An 18,292-nucleotide genomic window follows, 5' to 3' on the forward strand; every position below is an offset into this window, starting at 1 on the left:
GGAAATGTGGTCTTAATTTTGAGAAACATTAAAGGTGCACGATCAGGGATGCAAACAGCAAGACCTCAAAAAAGAGAGAAGTTTCCGATCCTTGGGGGTGGGTGGGGTGGGGTGGGGGGGTGGGGGGGGGCACAGAGATATGTTACTCAAAGTCAGTATGTAGTGTTAGTGTATATTTATGAGTTGTAGAACATAATAAATTATCTTGAAGGAGTGGATGTTTACCAGTAAGCGTGACTCCAGACATTTTTTAATTTAATTTTTTAACAATATGTTAAATTATTATTTGTTTTAAAAATGTAAATTACTTATCAAACAGACCTAACAATTCAACTACCAATGAATGAGCAGGAGTATGCATGTGATAACACAGATTGAATATGAAAAATAAGCCGAAGTGATACCTCTTCTCTGAATAGACAAGCTAAGCCAGTGTGCTGCTGTTAGCCAGTGAAAATAGCGCAGAGTAGGAACTCTTCACTTTGTTAGACAATCTGTGTCAGTGCGCTGCTGTAGCTAGAAAGTTTCTTTGCTTTTTGGCTCGTGCTGTGCCGATGCAGGTGTTATTATGTCAAATTCCGTGTTAAAAATAGATTGTTTTATTTGGCTAATTCCGCGATTCCGTCCGCAATTCTGTGATCGATAAGTTCACCCCCCCCTTTAAAAAAAACTCATCGGATCTGCACGATTCACACAAGTCACCCAAATGGCCACGAAAAAAGCGAGTTGCGCTTTTCGGTGCGCTGTTTGCATCCCTGCACGATGCAAATTGGAGGGCTGATTGAGGTGAGGATGTTTTAGACTCAGCTGACAAAAAGGGTGGAATAAGCACACAATTCATCAGTGAGAACCATGTTGACTGATTTCATGAAGTAAATCTTAGTGAACTCCTCGTTTTGCCGACGGCCGCCTGGAAGTCCATCAAGGACCCCCGAGGGTCCGCAGTCCTCACTTTGAGGAATTTCCTCCACCCACAGAGGAAGTGTGTAATCCCTCAACTGAAGTTAAAACTGGAGTTATGTGGTTTTCACGGAGTACCAGTGACACAATGAAAACAAAAACACATACTTGTGTGTGGGTGTGACGGTGGAGGGTGATGAATTATCTGTCTCTCTCTCTCTCTCTCTCTCTCTCACACACACTCACACACACACACACACTGTACCGGAAGAGGGCCTCCCTGGAGAGCCAGATGTGGTTCTGCTGGACCGTCTTCCAGGAGAAGAGCAGCAGCAGCAGCAGCATGGAGACGCTGAGGGCCGTGGTGCCCCAGCGGCCCACCACCGAGCACAGCCGACCCAGACCGTGGACCACCAGGATACAGTAACCCATACTGGGGAGGGGGGGGTGGAGGAAGGAGTGGGAGAAGGTGGGGGGAGAGAGGAAGAAAAAAATGAAGGTGATAATATGTAATATAAAAAAGAAAAAGGAGAAGGGACACGAGTAAGGAGCAAAGCAAGAGGAAGGGGAGGAAAAGAAAGGAAGGAAAAAATAGAGGACGGTAAGTATGGGAGGGAGCGACAGCAGGGAAGGAAAGGTGAGGATTAAAGATGAAGGAGGAGGGGGAAGAACAGAGAGAGCAAGAGGGGATGAAGACAAGATTAAGAGAGGAGGAAAGGAAAGAAAGGGGCAAAAAGTTAGACAGTGTTAAATGAGGGAGGGAGGGAGGGAAGGAAACATGGAAGGAGGGAGGAAAGGGAATCAAAGGAGGTGATGGAGGGATGAGAACAGAGAGGGGGAACAGAGGAAAAAGGGGTGAAAGATGAGAGGAGAGGAGAGCGGGAGTTTGGGAGGCAGGAGGAAAGAAGGATGTATGAAAGGAAATGAGGAGTTATTGAAAAAAAAGAATGGAGAAACAGGAGAAGGGAGAGAAAAAGAAAAGAAAAAGATTAGTCATGTTCTGTGAGCGTGTCTCTGTCTCATATCCACACCGTGTCAGTGCCATCGCTCCGACCGGCTCTCCCGCACACCAAAAAGGACATGAAAATGATACTGCAGGGTGGGAGGCTTTTACCCACAATGCCTTGAGGTCCCATGGGCGCTCATATTTTCAACATGGGTGGCTGCGGCTTCGCAAACAAACACAGCGTCTCCGCCACTTTCCCTGCAAAGCTATGTAATAACAAAGCACACGCACACACACACTCACACATACTCCCAAAACTGACGAATGGGACAGGGAACTCCCACTGGCCACACACACACACACACACACACACACACACATACAGTTCCTGTTTGGAGTTCAGGCAGCGCCGGTTGTCATGGAGACGGAGGACACACACCACTGACCTGGGATGGCATGGTAAACAAGCTGCGCGTAAATGGTGTGTGTTTGCATGATGGTTTCAGCAGGCATGCATTTTCTCTTTCTCTCTCTCTCTTTCCTTCTCCCACACACACACACACACACACACACACACACACACACACAGAATCTCTCAAACATGCTTACATCTGAACACACCTGACGACACCGGAGTCAGTGTGTGTGTGTGTGTGTGTGTGTGAGTGTGTGTGCGTGCTCTGAAGGCAAGCGGGGCTTTTTCATTCCTTCCGCACGACTGCACAGTTTCCATCTAAACCTCGAAGGAGGGGAGGAAAAAAAAAAAAAAAAAGGATAGATGGAAGGGAAGACACCAAGAGAGAATATCAAGCCAGGCTTACTTTGGCATCACTTGAAACCTGTGATAAGGCAGGAAAAATATGAGCAAAGATTAGAGGGGAGCACAGTCCACAGAGAGGGAATCAAGGCAGAGGATGAGAGGAGGAAGACTGATAGACAAAGTGGAGGGAGGGAGGGAGGGAGAGGAGGAGCGAAGGAGGTGTCTGCAAGCTATTTTAAGTCTGTCTGCCGATCTATCCTCCAGAGGAATAGTGTTAAAGAGAGGAGGGAGGGCAAGAAGGCAAGACAGAAAGAGAGAGGGTGAGATTAAAAAAAAAAAAAAAAAAAAAAAAACAGGCAGAAAATGTCAAGAGAGAGTGGAGAGGAGAACGAACAGAGGCCGACTTCGAGAGAAAAGAACATCCATCCTCGACAGGAACAGCGGATGGTGAGGACACGCAGCGAGGGGCAGAGACTCCTCCAGCTCTCCTCCTCCCTCGCTTTCTCACAAATAGGCGTTTAATAACCTGGGGACACCTCCACCCCTCCCTCCATTCATTCATTCCTCCCTGTATCTGTCCGGGTCTGGCTGCAGCTCCATCACACAGACAGTGTGTGTGTGTGTGTATTTTCTGTCAAGCGATCAGAGGGAAGCTGCCTGGCCGAGGAATTAGGGAGGAGACCTGTGTCCACTTGAATGAAACATCTTTATCATTTAACAACAACAACAACAACAAAAAAATCCTAAGAATAAAATGAGCCCCGCAAATTCACCTCAAGTCATGCACTTGTGTTGCGTTTTTTGCGCGAAGCGATTCTTTAAAATCAGTTACACTGCATTTACACTGCCAATGTAATGTGACCCAATTCCGATTTTTTGCTCTTATGTGGCACAGATCGGATATGCTCGCTGACAGTGTAATCAGGAAAAAGGCGCATGCATTCGGATATTTTGAGATCGGATACAGGCCTCATTCATATGTGGGAATAAATCAGATATGTATCGGATATGTGCCAATGCGACCGCCGTGTAAACGGGCTGATCGGATTTTCTAACGTCATCAAATCTGCGACCAATGAGCTTATTTTGTCGCATAAATAGTGAACACGCGGTAAACGACAGACTGAACATGGAGGCTAACCTGCAGAGAAAGATGAGAGATGAGGAGGAAAATTCGGCACAGTGGTCAGTTGAAGAGGTCCGATGTCTTCTCAGTCTTTGGGGAGAGGAGAAAATTCAGGAGAAAATAAAAGGGACCTACAGAAATAAAGCCGTGTTCCAAGGCATGCGCGATGTTTCAGATGTTGTAGGCAAGTGCAATCGCGTGAATCAGATATGGGTCACTTGATAAAATACGTGTAACCGCACAGTAAAAAAAAAAATCGGATTCAGGCAGCAAATCCGATCTGGGCATCAAGACTTGCAATGTAAATGCAGCCTTTGATGTTGCACAGTCGACCTTGGTGAAAAAAAAAAAAAAAAGCATGGCCAAAAAGGAACCATGAACTGTGATTAAATGTTTAACTATTAACCATAAATGAGATTGGAGATGAGACTTTTCGTATTTTGCCACGTTTGACCATCTTTTCCTTTGAATTTGGATATTAATGCCGTGACACCTGACTAACCCAAAGAACACATTTGGATCGTCATTTCTAACTTGGATTTGCTATTATTGTCTAAATTTAAATAAAATATTTGTCATACTTTTATCAAATTCTTAATAATCATATTACGTGTCACTTGTGCTGCCATAATTTTCTGAAGCTGATTTTTTTTTTTAAGCAAAACGTTTTTGAAGAGCTTCCTGTAAAACTGCAAGTGACATGAAATCATACATATTTAAAAGCAAAATATCAATTTCATGTGAAAGAGTCTATTGTGTGGAAATGTAGCTAATGTTTCCACCATGATAGCAACTTGGTTAGTGAGTTAACAATGGAGCTAAAATATGATGTCAGTCTTTTGTTACCCTGAAAAGTGTGGAATATTCACACCGTATTTAACTGGTTTTTATGTTAGCATAGGAATAAGTATCAGATGTTTTGTTTTCAGCAAAGTTTGTTAAAAAAAAATAAGGCCTAAAGTGAATTCTTTAGAGTCCACACATTATCATAACTGCTCCAAAAAGAAGGGGAATTTGTCAGGAACATCCTGATGATGCTAAGTGGATTAAAACATTGATCCTTTTCTGACTCCACCATTTCTCCCCTGACATTTTCGTCCGTGCTGCAGCTGTTCGCCAAATTGAATGTGCATGCTCTATTTGTGAAACTGTCAGGGGAAATCCTTATCAGAAAAGCTACGGCTGTTTTGGCTGTCACACAGAGATTCACTGGCCTCCACAGCAGCTTCATTACACGGGGACAGCGAGGAGATGCACCGAGTCAGAAACAGAGCAGCACACACTCTTATACGTATAAATAGATACATTGTGAAGCGGAGACAGACACACCGGGGACTCTGGGGGTTTGAGGTTAAGTCAGGAATAGATACAGAATCCAGCAGATACATAGCTGAAATATCTACTCTTATTCTCTGCCAGTTCATGGATGTGAACCTGAATGCTACCACTGCAGTACACAGCCAACCTAGTCAACATCTGACAGGACAGCCCAGAGTGTCTGTTCCTATAGGACACATGCTGCTGCTGCTGCTGCTGCTGCTGCTGCTGCTGCGGGAGATCCTCCCTGTTTCTGCTCTGCTGAGCCCGGGCAAGGTGACTCTACACTGTGCACAGTTTGTTTGAATGACAAGGTAGTTACTGGTGTGTGTGTGTGTGTATGCATGTGTGTGTCTGTGTGTGTGTGTGTGTGAGTGTGACACTGAAACCCAACAGCAAGTGAATCAGCATCGCAGAGAATGAGATTAGCCTACGCTAATTCTCTGCTGAAAAACATCCCATTCAGATAGTATCACCCAGCTTGAGTGTTGACTGTGTGCGTGCGTGTGTGTGTGTGTGTGTGTGTGTGTGTGTACGGTCTAGAACGAGTCTCAGTTTTAGATGGTGAAAATCATTTATCTTTTGCAAAGTAAAGGCATTTTTCTCAGTCCTCAGCTCTTGAAATGGCAGGTCAGATTGAGGTTAAAGTCCCACTCCACTCAAAAAAGTGTTGTTCTTATGTTTATGTTCTCTACAATGTCTGAGCTTGACTATACTGACTTGTATCTGTGCAAAGTGTGTCACTAGAGAGGTGCTTTTCACACTCCTTTACTGAAGGTGGAGGTGTGTGTTCACCCTACAATCTGAGATTCAGACGGACCCTGGGCCACATGGATTTGCTACGTCAATAATCTGACAGCCAATCCTGTCAATTGATGGAGTGGTGCTTTGCATATCGTTAGCTCCAGCTCTGCCAGTCACAGTGCTGGCGCTGGACTACTGATCATGTTTTGTTTTCCCAAACAAAAATCTACAAGACCAACTCGCAATGGCTGCTTCACGTGAGCAATGTTAGTGTAACTAAGAGATTCGCTGTTTTTTTTTTTCTTTTCATGGTTTGATTTTCAAATATGGCACAATATTGAGGACTGTCATGGGACTAGACTTACTCGTTCTGTGAACAGAGCTCTGGTTACGAGCCGGTGTGCCAGCAGGCAGGGCGCTGGGCGGGGCCTATTTGCATATTCATAGATCTGCGCATTTTTAATGAGGGTAACATTTTGAGTTACATTTAACGCACTGGGGTATATTTTTTCATGAAAAAATTGAGAAATATGTAATACCGATGAACAGAGGTTTAATGAATGACTGGAGGGTGACTTTAAAGTTGGATTTAAAATTTGGTTTGGGTCAATGTTAAGCATGTCATGGTCAAGAGCACAGGTTACAGTTCGAGGTAGGGCATAAATTTAGCCACTGGAAGGTCCCCATAAAGGTAGAAGCACAGGCAGTGTGTGTATTTCTGCCTGTTCTACTTTTATGTGGCGTTCAGTGAGTTTGAGGGAAAGTGACAGAGCTGGAGAGAGTGTGTGCGTGGGTGTTAAAAACTGTGCAGGATGAGAGTGATGGTATCTCGTGTGATTCAGCACCTCTTCTCTGTACTGTAAAGTCTGTCTTTGCCTCCAGTGGAACATTTCCGCTGCTCTGAGCCGCGTTGTTTGTGCAGCCAAATTATTCCCTTCATCGCGGAGACTTTCTTCTTTCTTCTAACAAGCGGCAACACCGCTGTTTAACAAAACCCTGCTTACATATCGCCACGGAAACCCAACAGCAAGGTCGGAGCGGGGGAGGGCGACAGTATTTGTTTTTTGGGTTTTTTTTTTTTTTTCCTTTTCTGTCCTGTTCTGCTTCACTCATTTTCCAGAAGCCTCCGCCGCACGAGGGAATGCACACTGGAACACACACTCACAAACGCATTCATATGCATGCAGCCCCTTGAGCACAGTGGGAAGTTATCATTTTAAGGCGGGGGCTGCTACAGTAGGCACATACCTGCGCCGCGCCGCTATCTACCCCCCTCTCACTCATGTAGGATAACACGCTGCAGATAGTAATGTGTTGCACTCTGCTGTGATCTGTCATGCTTTGCTTTGCAGTGCTGAGCTGTGCTGTTTTGGAGTTGACTCCGCGGTTGAGGTCTGCAGGGTGTTGTGCGGCTGATATCACCCTCCCCACCTTCCCTGAATCACCCTCCAGGCAGGGAAACCTGTCTGCATGGAAATCACTGCTAATCCTGCCGCCGGCCTATGCACACGACTTTGCAAGAGAAACTCCCTTGTCAAACTAAGAGGGGAGAAGATTAGCAGAGTTAATTGGCAGAGGAGGAGGAGAGAGGGAGGGGGGGTAGCGGAGTTGGAGGACGGGAGGGACATTTTCTCTTCCATCTCCAGTCTTTTTTTTTTTTTTCAAATGTATAACAGCCTGATCAATCAGAATGCATGTTTGGCAGCAGAGGGCAGTCTTTCCTAATTGTTTTCAGTGTGAGTTTTGTGCACAGATGTTTTCTGCTCCAGCCGCCTCGCACTCCTGACAGGGCGCCTCGAACGCCACATAATGCTAGAGACACACCGGGTGACTCTCTCCCACTTCGCTGCAACTCGTACTTAGAGAGCATGTCACACTTAACAACTGCAGTTTGTTGAGTCCCACGGTGCTTTCTGTCCTTCGAGGGCGTCACATTTGACAGCTAGGAATCTCAGGGATGGTAATCTCCATGTTTCCGCTCAGAACAGTATCTTCTTCGTGTATTTTTACAGTTGTTGGCGGCAGACTAAACGGCACGTCACCGCCACCGGCTGCTTAACGGACTTGAAACATCAAGTCGGCGTTGGCATTCCCTCCACAGCTCAATTAGCTTCTCCCTCTGATGATGTCTACACCACAACACACGATTCTTCGGGGATGCTATTCTCGTTTAATCAGAGTGGCTGCATCAGTCCTCAGAAACACAGAAGAAGAGCTGCTTGTGCACGAATTTCTGCTCATGATCCCGTCGGCTTTCGGCTGTTTTGTCATGAGGGCCCACCCCTAGGACAAAATCAAACTCAGGCTGCCATGAAACGGCATCGCTGGAGTGTCACGCTGCACAAATGGTGTCTCCAGTGAATACTTAAAGACTCTCTTAAGGCTGTGCAAATGAAGGCAAAGACTGAAAATCCTCGGTAAAGTTGCCTAGGACGTCGGCAGCTTAAGTGGCAAAGCACAAAGCGGGAAGATGCCCTACAGTGTGTCGCTGTTGTTTTTCTTCTCTACTGTCCAATTTGATCAAAAGAGGGGGGATTTCTTTGATAAGTCTTGGAAACAATAAACACAGCAATTTTTTTTTTTTTAAATTGGTGTGTGCACAGCAGCCCATTAGCTGTATTGAGAGAGTATAAAATCATTTTTATACCGTCTCTTGGTGTAATGCAGTGTTTTTCCCGCATACCTCTATGACATGTAACGTTAGACAGCCAATCACCAGCACTGTGTGACTCAGTACCAAATTTCGGTACCATGGCATCTTTTGATATTCCATAGTATTGAAGCAATTCAGTCGTGCCATAAAAGTATATACGTTCAGTATCCAGCCCCAGCACAGAGAGCGGAGTGGCTCTTTGAAGGGAGCGGTGGAGGTGGCAGGAGAGTCTGCTGAGAGTTACGCTGCAATTAGCCATGCAGGAGGTTAAGCGAGCGCAGAGCCAGATCAAGTCGGGGGATTTTCCTGAGCTCTTCCCCCTGAGGGCATCTTCCGGCAGCTAAAGCCCCCTGCTGGGAAAGACTGTTCACTCTATGTGTGTGTATGTGGCCCCTAGAGGCCCTCTGAGCCTCATCAAGGTCACCCATGGCCCCTATGGAGCCTGTGATTCCCTAGGAACATCTATACACTCCAAAAATTAAAAAAAAAAAAAAATGGCAGAATTAACAACCAGCAGAGTCAGAGAGAGAAAAAGAGCAGGAAAGAGTGAGAGATAGGCAGTGGCGGAGAGGCAAACAAATACACAGAGAGAGAGAGAGACATAGAGAAAGAGAAGGGCAGATTGTACAAGCAAAAGGCACTTTTCTCACAGACGTATGGATAAAGAACCCGAAATGGATAGGGATTAACGAAAGCCCTTGGAAAAGACTGAAGGGACCTTTGGAGCCAACGGAGGACTGGGAGACGACAAATGTACCCTGAAGTGGGAGATGGAGGGAAGATACTGATGGAAAGAGAGAGAGCCGGGGGGAATGAGATGGAGATGGAGGGACGAGGGGAATGGGGACAAGCGGGAGATAGAAAGAAAATGAAAGTGTAAGAGAGGGAGTGCTGGAGAGAATGATAATCAGCCTGAGAGCAGAGGAGGAAAGCAGGAGAGACGTTCTTTTCTTGACTTCAGCGTGAAGAACAGCTGGGAATAACATGAGCCAACCTCTCCTCAGTTTAAGGACTTACAGATGGTCACACACACACACACACACACACTCAAACATATCAAGCGCTCTCCACAGTTTAAAGGAGTGTTTTTGAAATGACACACAGGATTATTAAATTGTTAAATCGCTCGACGGGGCGCTCGTTTTCAGCTTCAAAAGCCATTATAAACATCCTTTTTGAAAACGGCAAACTTGCAGCACAACCAAATATGTCTTCGAATTGTCCAAAATATTGGTGGACAAACAGCAGCAAACAGCACTCTAACAGGTTTTAGTTAGTATTAGGATCCACAGCGTTCGGCCACTAACATTGCTGACGCTGCATTTACTTGAACGCGGACCTCAGAACTTCAGTCTTTTAATTTTCTGACAAATTAAAAACATATTGGACTGAGATTTATGCTTTCAAAGATGACATTTATGTTGGTTTTGAGGCTGAAAACGAGCGCCCTGGACTGTGCAGAGTGGTATATTTTTCGTCACTAAAGCTAGCGGTGAGGTGGTGGACAATTTGAAGATGCATTTAATTCCTGTTTTCAAAATGAATATTCATAATGGCTTATGGAGCCCAGAAAAAAAACTCTAAAAAACTTTTGGTGACCAAAAAAAGTTCCTGTTTTTTCCCCAAATTGTCCTTTTGTGGATGTAGCCTCAGATGCATCTGTAGAAATCCAATTTGAATTGCATTTCAAATCACAAACAAAAGGTTGGTTTGCAAATTTTTTCCTTTTTTTTTTTTTTTTTTTTTTTGAAAACGGGAAATGCAAAGCACAATCAAAGGCGCACAAATGGGTTGAAAAATCCCAAACCTATCCTTCTATGCCTTAGTATCACTTAGGTACTGAGACTTGTTATGTTGTTCTGCCTTTCCTAAGTCGTGCATGGAGTAAATACTACAGTGCACAACAAAAATGCAAACATGTTTACGTGGTGAACCGAGGAAATATCTAAAATGTGGGACATTTTTTTCAAGAAATAGTCTTTATTTGCTATTTTCAATTGATAATGTGACTAGAAATGACTGATCTGGAGTTCCATGAACACACAGAGATAAATCCATGAGTGCAGGTGGGCCACACACAAACACAGACACACACACACACACTCACCTGGGCATGTACAGCACCCTCTCAGCCACCACAAATCCCACCCTGAAGAAAAGGTTACTGGCAGGAATGAAAGGAAACACCAGGAACAAAATCCCCACCAAGACCTCCCTGCTCTCCTGCTTCTGTAGAGGGAGAGAGAGAGAGAGAGAGAGAGAGAGGGAGAGAGAGAGTGAGACAGAGAAAGAGAGAGCACATTCATGGCAAACAAATCTCACATTAAATTTTTCAATAAACTAACTCAAAAGGCGCCGAGAGTGTAGCAGCTTCAAACAGCATGGCTGAGAAGCACATTCATTATGAATGTTAAATATCTGCCATTCAGACACTGCCAACACACACACACACACACACACACACACACACACACAGTCGCTGAGCAGCCGTGACCAATCTGCCTTAAATATTAACAATCATCTGTGCGATTGGGAAGCAATTAAGGCAATCGACTTATCATTATTACAGTTAATTCTGTTTTCTATAGTCCCCATATCTAAACCCATTCATATTTAATAATGCCCACAGCCCCTGTCTCCTCTGCCTCCATGTTATTCCACCGTAGCTGTGTTTATTTGAACAAACAGGGCTGTAATTGGCTGGAGCAGCGGCCTCTTGCTGGGTTCAGTGGATTGGCTCATTAGCGGTAACGAGACCCAGAAAACTCAAGTGTTGATTAGCGTCGCTCCGAACGGCGTCTCGTTCGGTGTGGCCCGGCAGTGCAGACGAGTCCACTGACAACTACTGACATTATCCTGACTGGAGTGGACCTGAAGTGATAATATACACTCACGATGAACACACACACAAACAAACACACAATGAGAGGCCCTTATATGATCCTGGGCGGATAATGGCCTGAATATTACAGACAGATGAACACAAACACACTGACAGGCGGTGATACGATCTGACACTGGTAATACCAAACACATTATAAACACATGAGCATGCACAAATAAAATGAGAGCCACTGATAGCATCATGGGCTGGTAATGGACCAAATATTATAGACCCATGCAGCAAGACACACACATACACACACACACACAGTGAGAGCTGCTGATATGATTCCAGACCGCTAACAGCCTGAATATTATCCTCACATGAATACACACAAACAAGCTGCGAGCTACAGCACTAATATGAACACAGATATGGTAATTGTGGACAGATATGACAGACAGCTGAGCAAACACACACACACACACACACACGCGCGCGCGCAGTGGGAACGACACCAGTTCTCTGAGTTTTCCTTTTGATGACTGAATGGAGATTTTGTTTTATGCAAATGATTCATCTTGGAGACGTAAGGAGTGTAAGCACTTGTTCAGACTGCCAGGCCCAATGTGATTTTTTTTTTTTTTTTTTTTTTTTTTGCTTATTCAGATTGGAGTCAGATTGGTATTCATCATATTAAGGCTGAACAGCTTAAAAAAAAGATGATTTTGAGATGCAATTCAAATCAGACTTGTACAGACACATCATCTCCACAAAGCAATAACAGAAGCTCAGCATCAGCATCACACTGTACTCGCCTTAGGAGTTGATTTCTCTCGTTTTTTGTCATTAATGACCATATTTTGTTAAATAAGTATATGAGAGAAAAAAGAAGAAAAAAATCTGAAAGCACTCACCAGATTGGATTTTTTTTTGAAAACACCGTTTTTCTTTTCAGTACAAATCCCCGTCATTTGTTTTATGACACACACTCAGTGTCCACTTCATCAGCTCCACCTGTACAGTCTGATGCAGTTCAGTGCAGCAGCTCTGCCATAAATTCTACCTTATAAGAAATTTTATGATGCTCAGTTTTTGTTAAGAATATGTAAATTTAATTCTGTGTTTATTACTGAGGTTGCACTTTGCAGAGGTCTTGTACTGGACTACATCATATTGAACTGGGGTTTCTAATTTTTTGTCCTCCCAATTTATTTACAATGAGGTGGGACAGAATAGTGGAAACAGCTCTCAATAAAATGCAGTCCAGTCCAACAGCAGCACTAACTATGAGCTCAATGCCAAACATAGAGCTGCATGAACACCTCTATTACTGTGACAAGAAGAAAACCGGAGCATTAAAGGCAGCAGGGAAGGAAACTTTATGGCACAACAGTTGGATTGGACTGGATTAGATTGTGCAGGTGGGCCTAATAAAGTGGCCGCTGAGTGTATGTATACACCTGCTTTCATGCTCACAGAGTGGAAGAGGGTGACAACCTCGGTGGATTAGTCTATTTGTGATTCCAGTTAACAATAATGATAATAATAATAATACAGAGTTATTTTTTGCACACCGCTCCTGTCTGCAAAAATGTGCACATTGCCCTCTGGGAACACTCTCCCCGTCCTTCCCGCTCTGTCTCTCCATCCTCCTCTCCTCTGTCCTGATTCGGTCGGAAAGTGACGGATCCGGTGTCCGGGTCGGTGCTCTGTTACCGTGGCGACGGCGGTCCCGCTTCTCCCTCTCTTCTCCCTCACCTCCATCGTTCACCCCCTCACTCTCAGCGCCTCCCTCGTCCTTCCTGTCCTTCTCATCTGTCAAGTCTCTTTCTGTCCATCTATCGGTTCATGAATCCGTTCCTGTGTTTTTCTCTGTGAATTTCTACATTCATCTCTTAGTCTCTCTTTTCATCAGTAAGTCCTTGTGATCATTAATTAGTTTTTTTTGTTCGTCTGTTTGATTCCCTCTCCATCTATTAGTTGCTCAGTGTATTGGCTGCTCTTTTCATTGATGTTTCTTGACTCTTCCATCAATTTCACTTATCAAGTATTCATTTCTCTATTCATTATTGATTTCTTTCTCTCTTCATTTATTAGTACCTGAATCCACCGGGCCCTTGAAAGTGATATCGCGTGTGATACAGCACCATGGATAATATCACTGACATTACTCATGAGATATTTGCTCTGATGTGGGGAGTGATGCATCCCACCATTGTTTACCAGAAGTTTTTCGCTCAAGGAGAAGCTACAATTACACTTCAAAACAAGGTGACGTACTTATTACTGACGGGCCCGGGGGGACGATGTGTTTACTGCTGCCTTGTTCAGCTAGCAGCGCTGCACAGACGCACGTGGGAGTCGCTGGCCGTGTTTCAGTCCCGCTGCTGTGCAACTACCGAGAACCTGTTTCAATATTTTGACTCGGGGGGTGAAGGCCAGTTCATTCAATTTCCCTACAGATTTGAATGAATGAAAGTTTCACTGGTTTATGCTGTTGCTTAGAAAAAAAAAAAAACAATTGGTGAAATGTGCCTGCGGTACATGCAGCAGGGACACACACACACACACACAATCTGGAGGGACTAAACAATGGAGCAGTATTTTTTTTTATTTCCTCCCTGGAAGCCCCCAAAACAAAACAAGACCAAACAACATGCCTCCAGTTTGTCCACAGACAGCTGTGAGATCCGATATCTATATAAGTGTGAGCACGTAAAGCTTGTCTGACCTAGCAACAGTAACTAAGGAGGGCCGGTACCGTGTGATCGGTCAGTTTGTGCTTCCTGCAGTCGAAACGGTTTGATTGAACGGAGTCTCGGCTGTTGCCATAGTGATGCAGTATACTGTTTATGCAGACACATAGATAAAGCAGCTGATAGATAGATAAATAAAGGGTTTGGGTAGGTTACTTTCTTTACATTGGGATACTTAGCGATGATCCGGCCAGTTGTTGCAACACCGCCACTGTGACGCTGTAAGCATTTTTACAAAAATCGGCTGACCCTCCATACATAGTCGCACGCCACAAATATGGGATGTTGCTGTTGATGCAACGTAAGGACAGACAACAATAAGCAAGAGCTGCATTTTAGCCTCCCAACACTGTAAGGAATATGAACACCATATCATCCTGTTGAAGAAAAACTAGAAGAGTGTACTCAGTAGAGTGCAGATACACAAAAAAACAAGCGAGCCAGACAGTGAATCAGGTAAGAGAGCTAACCCTCCATCCCAAACACGACAAGTCTGGATGAATTCTGCAACAGGAGCATTCATGTTCTCAAATCTTCTGCTCCTCTGCTGACATTTCCTCTACCACTCCAGCGTCTCCCCTTTGCTCTCCTCCCTTCATTTCTCCATCTCCTCCCTCTTCTGTCATCCTTTCCTCTCCCCGTCTTTCTTCGCCCATCTCATCCCCGCCTCCTCCTCCTCCTCCTCGATGTAGAGGAATGTGTCTCCAGTCCAGCACCTGGTGGCCCAGTAAGAGCCACTGGTCCAGGCTGTGTGAGGAGGCCATGCTTCAGGCCCGGCGGACCCAGCAGGACCATCCAGGAAAAGAAGCCAGAAACTGTCCGGAGACCCGCCGCCCACGCCGCAGAGGCCAGCCAGAACCACAGATGGCCTGGCACCCCACGCACGTGCACACACACACACACACACACACACACACACACATGAACAAACTGACCACTGGCACTGGAGCATAAACATGCAGGCACAGCCACACAGACACTGGCTGCACAAACAGAGATGCAGACAAAAACATGCACACACAAAGATGGACACATGCACACAATGACCACACACACACACACACACACACGCACACACACACGTAAAAGCAGAACATTCTGTAGTCATGCAATCCGAGCCTAGTACGCAGAAGTCACTGCCAAAAGCCTCCCATGCCATCGTTCCCCGCCAGTTTCCAAACATAGTCATGCGTGTGCGCATGTGTGTGAGTGCGTATGAGTACGTGTGTGTGTGTGTGTGTGTGCAATCCTGCAAGTCAAAGACAGCCTCTCTGCAGAGCTGGTCCTATATGTCTGTTCCTCAGGGTGTTATGAACCAAAGCGGAGCTCATTTAAAGCGAACATAAAAGCAGGAAGGAAGTTATGGTTTGAAGCCGCCGATGCTCTGAAGTCCGCGAGGCCGTTATCGCCGAATCAATCACTTCCCGAGGTCGAGGGCGAGGGCAGGAGGAGACACACCGACACGCCAATTACTTCCTGAGGTTGTGGCGGGGTCATCGGTGTGGTCATTATACAGAACAGAGCAACTCTCCAGCAACAGAGGGTCACAGGGCTTGTAGAAACATATTCATACTGACAACCACATGCAGTTTGAGGGTGGTAGGGTGTGTGCAGGCGTGTGCAGGCGTCTGTGTGTGTGTGTGTGCGTGTGTATGGGAGTCAAAGAGAGAGAGAGAGAGAAAGAGACTTTAACTCTCGATTCATGCACCATCTCACAGCGTAGCAGAGGAAAAAGGGAAGTATAATGACCTTAAAAACTCACCAACCCCCACACACATAAACGCACGCGCACACAAGCAACAATAACAATATCCACAGAGCCGACAGCCCTCGCAGGTACAATTAACATTTAAACACAACCCATCAGAGCTTCCCCTCTCATTCTGCAGCTTAATAAAAGAGGCAATATCTTTCCTGAGAGAAAAATCCACATAGTCCCGCCTGACGAACCCCCTCACCTTGTTCCAGCAGGTCAGCAGAATGGCCGGCAAAGTTAAAAATTCGACAATAGACTTTTGGTGTTTCTTTGTGAAATCACAGGACCAAGAAAACAGGCCCAAACACAGAGAGACTCCCAGTCGGTCGCATACTAAACAGGCTGAGATACGCCAGGATTGGATGACTGGAGATGAACAGTCACCAGTGTTTTGCCAATAATCATAACTTACATTTGGTAATTTGGTTTAGTCAAAATTAAACCAATTACCGGCCTAATTTTGATGATGACACGTGGATGGATGATGCATTTTGTTCTCCTGCTGCACAAATTACACTGATGAGCCTGAAGGAGGTGCTATAATTAAAGGTAAAAACTAGAAATCTAGCTTTCAAAGGCCCTAAAGTACTACTTCACATATCCACAGCTGTTACATTAGTGCTCATTCTTATGTGTAATTAAGAGTTAAAACTAGGGCTGTACCCGACTCCCAATTTCCTTTCTTTCCATCTTTCTGTCAATCAGAAAACGCACTGGCGCAGGTTTCGGTGTTGACAGACCACATTCATGATAATCAAAGCAATTATAATCACTCGAATGCAACAGAGTCATACAAACATATTTGAGCGTTTAAAATCCGAGCCAGCTGCGTAAAGACTTTAATTGCCGCCCGATTTGAATTACAGTGCAGCTTTGTCGGCATAATGAGACAGAAAACAGGTATGTCTGGTCAAATAAAGCTCTCATAAGAAACCTGAAATGTAAACAATTCAACCGCTTAGATACGAGTAAACCTACAGTGAGGGTTCAGTTTTATTGCTGGGGTTTTTTCTTACAGTGACGAACAGTGCGCATATTTTCCAGCAACAGTCATACCACTGAATTACTAGAGAAATATTATAGACAAGGAAAATAAAACAAATGTGATTTAAAATTACAAAGTAAGTCCAACTGTTCCAACTGTTTTATTGAGGACACCAAGATTACAGGTCAAACTTTTTTTTTTTAACTTAAATGTGCTGTCTCAGGGAGGGATGATGCATCTTGCTCCAGTCTGGCCCCAGGTATGCCTGCATCATTTGCGAGGGACGACCTGTTCCACTTGTTTAAAATCTTGCATTGTGCAAGACACTCAAACTGGGGGAGCACAGGCGAGCATAGAAATTTGGCTCAAGTTGATTTAAAATGTATCTGGAGCCGACACACACGCCCTACATTTCCCTGAGCCTGCCGCAGGTCTGCTGCTTTTGCCCCATTTGAGTCTTTTCTGCTGCAGCTTTCTACTGGAAATCGACTGCGGCCTGACAAACCTGTTCTCAAAGTGTTCTGTTTTTCTTTTCTGGATGCAAGACCTTCACGCTGTTATTTAAAAGACAAAAATGCCCGTTTCCTGTGCTTCATTTATGCAGTCTTTACAAGCGGCTGTGTGTGATGTGCACGAGAGGGAGAGGCGTAATGCGTTTCGACTGTGTGTGTGAGAGAGAGAGAGAGGAAGAAAGACAAAGAGGATCCAAATCTTTCTGTGTGTGTGTTGGGAGGGACTCAGGGGGGCAAAAGTGTATCGATGCTGCAATAAAAAAGAGAAAGGAAAGTGAAGGGAGGGGAGTGGAGGCGAGTAAACAGAGACTGGACGCATCCCTCATCAATACCTTTGATCAATAACCCTGATCAATAACCTAAGATAGATGAGGGAGCAGTAAGAGAGGGAAAGGGAGGCAGTGAAGTAGAATTTGAGATAAGAGAGAGAAAGAGAGAGAGTTCATCCAAACAGAGTTCTTATAATTACATTTACCACCATTTACCACATTTACACTTCAGTATCATTATCATCATCATTATCCCCATCATTTCTGTGTGTGTGTATGTGTGTGTGTGTGTGTGTGTGCGTGCATGTAGCATGACAGCACACACGCAAACATACACCGTGCACTTCACATCACATGATTTCTGGTTATTTAAAGGACCACACGGATCTTGTTTTGACTGCTTGTCAACAGATGTGAGCGTATCTGTCCGTCACAAACATTGGTAGAATACGTGTGCACGGAAAATATTCTGGTATCTTAGAAGTCGAGGCTGTCTGAGCCCAATTCACTCCCATTCATTCAAAAAATTGCTCTGTGAAGCTTGAAAGCTGCCACACGGGTGACTCCACCTTGTGAATGCATGGCCTTGGCGTATTTAAGCGTTATTACACGAGAGGGTGTGCTTGGCGCAAGCGCCTCGTTCCAGGCCGCATCACTGTCGCGACAATAATGACGGTCAAGCACACCCTCGAGCGTAATAATGTGATTATACAGCTATTACCAACAAAATAAAATGTATAA

The 18,292-nt window shown here is 44.9% G+C and overlaps 1 protein-coding gene across 1 annotated transcript in view; it reads right to left on the bottom strand.

Annotated features, from left to right (window-relative positions):
• The window catches only part of tmtc1 (transmembrane O-mannosyltransferase targeting cadherins 1), a 120,382-nt gene that overhangs the window by 21,381 nt on the left and 80,709 nt on the right, over positions 1-18,292 (bottom strand). The window contains exons 8-9 of the mRNA XM_030046228.1: positions 10,554-10,675; positions 1,166-1,333 (exon numbers count right to left, since the gene is read on the bottom strand). Of these exons, the coding sequence (XP_029902088.1) occupies positions 1,166-1,333; positions 10,554-10,675 (290 nt within the window). The remainder of the gene's footprint in view (positions 1-1,165; positions 1,334-10,553; positions 10,676-18,292) is intronic.

The sequence above is a fragment of the Myripristis murdjan genome, chromosome 23 (genome assembly GCF_902150065.1).
Source record: "Myripristis murdjan chromosome 23, fMyrMur1.1, whole genome shotgun sequence".
Lineage (NCBI taxonomy): Eukaryota > Metazoa > Chordata > Actinopteri > Holocentriformes > Holocentridae > Myripristis > Myripristis murdjan.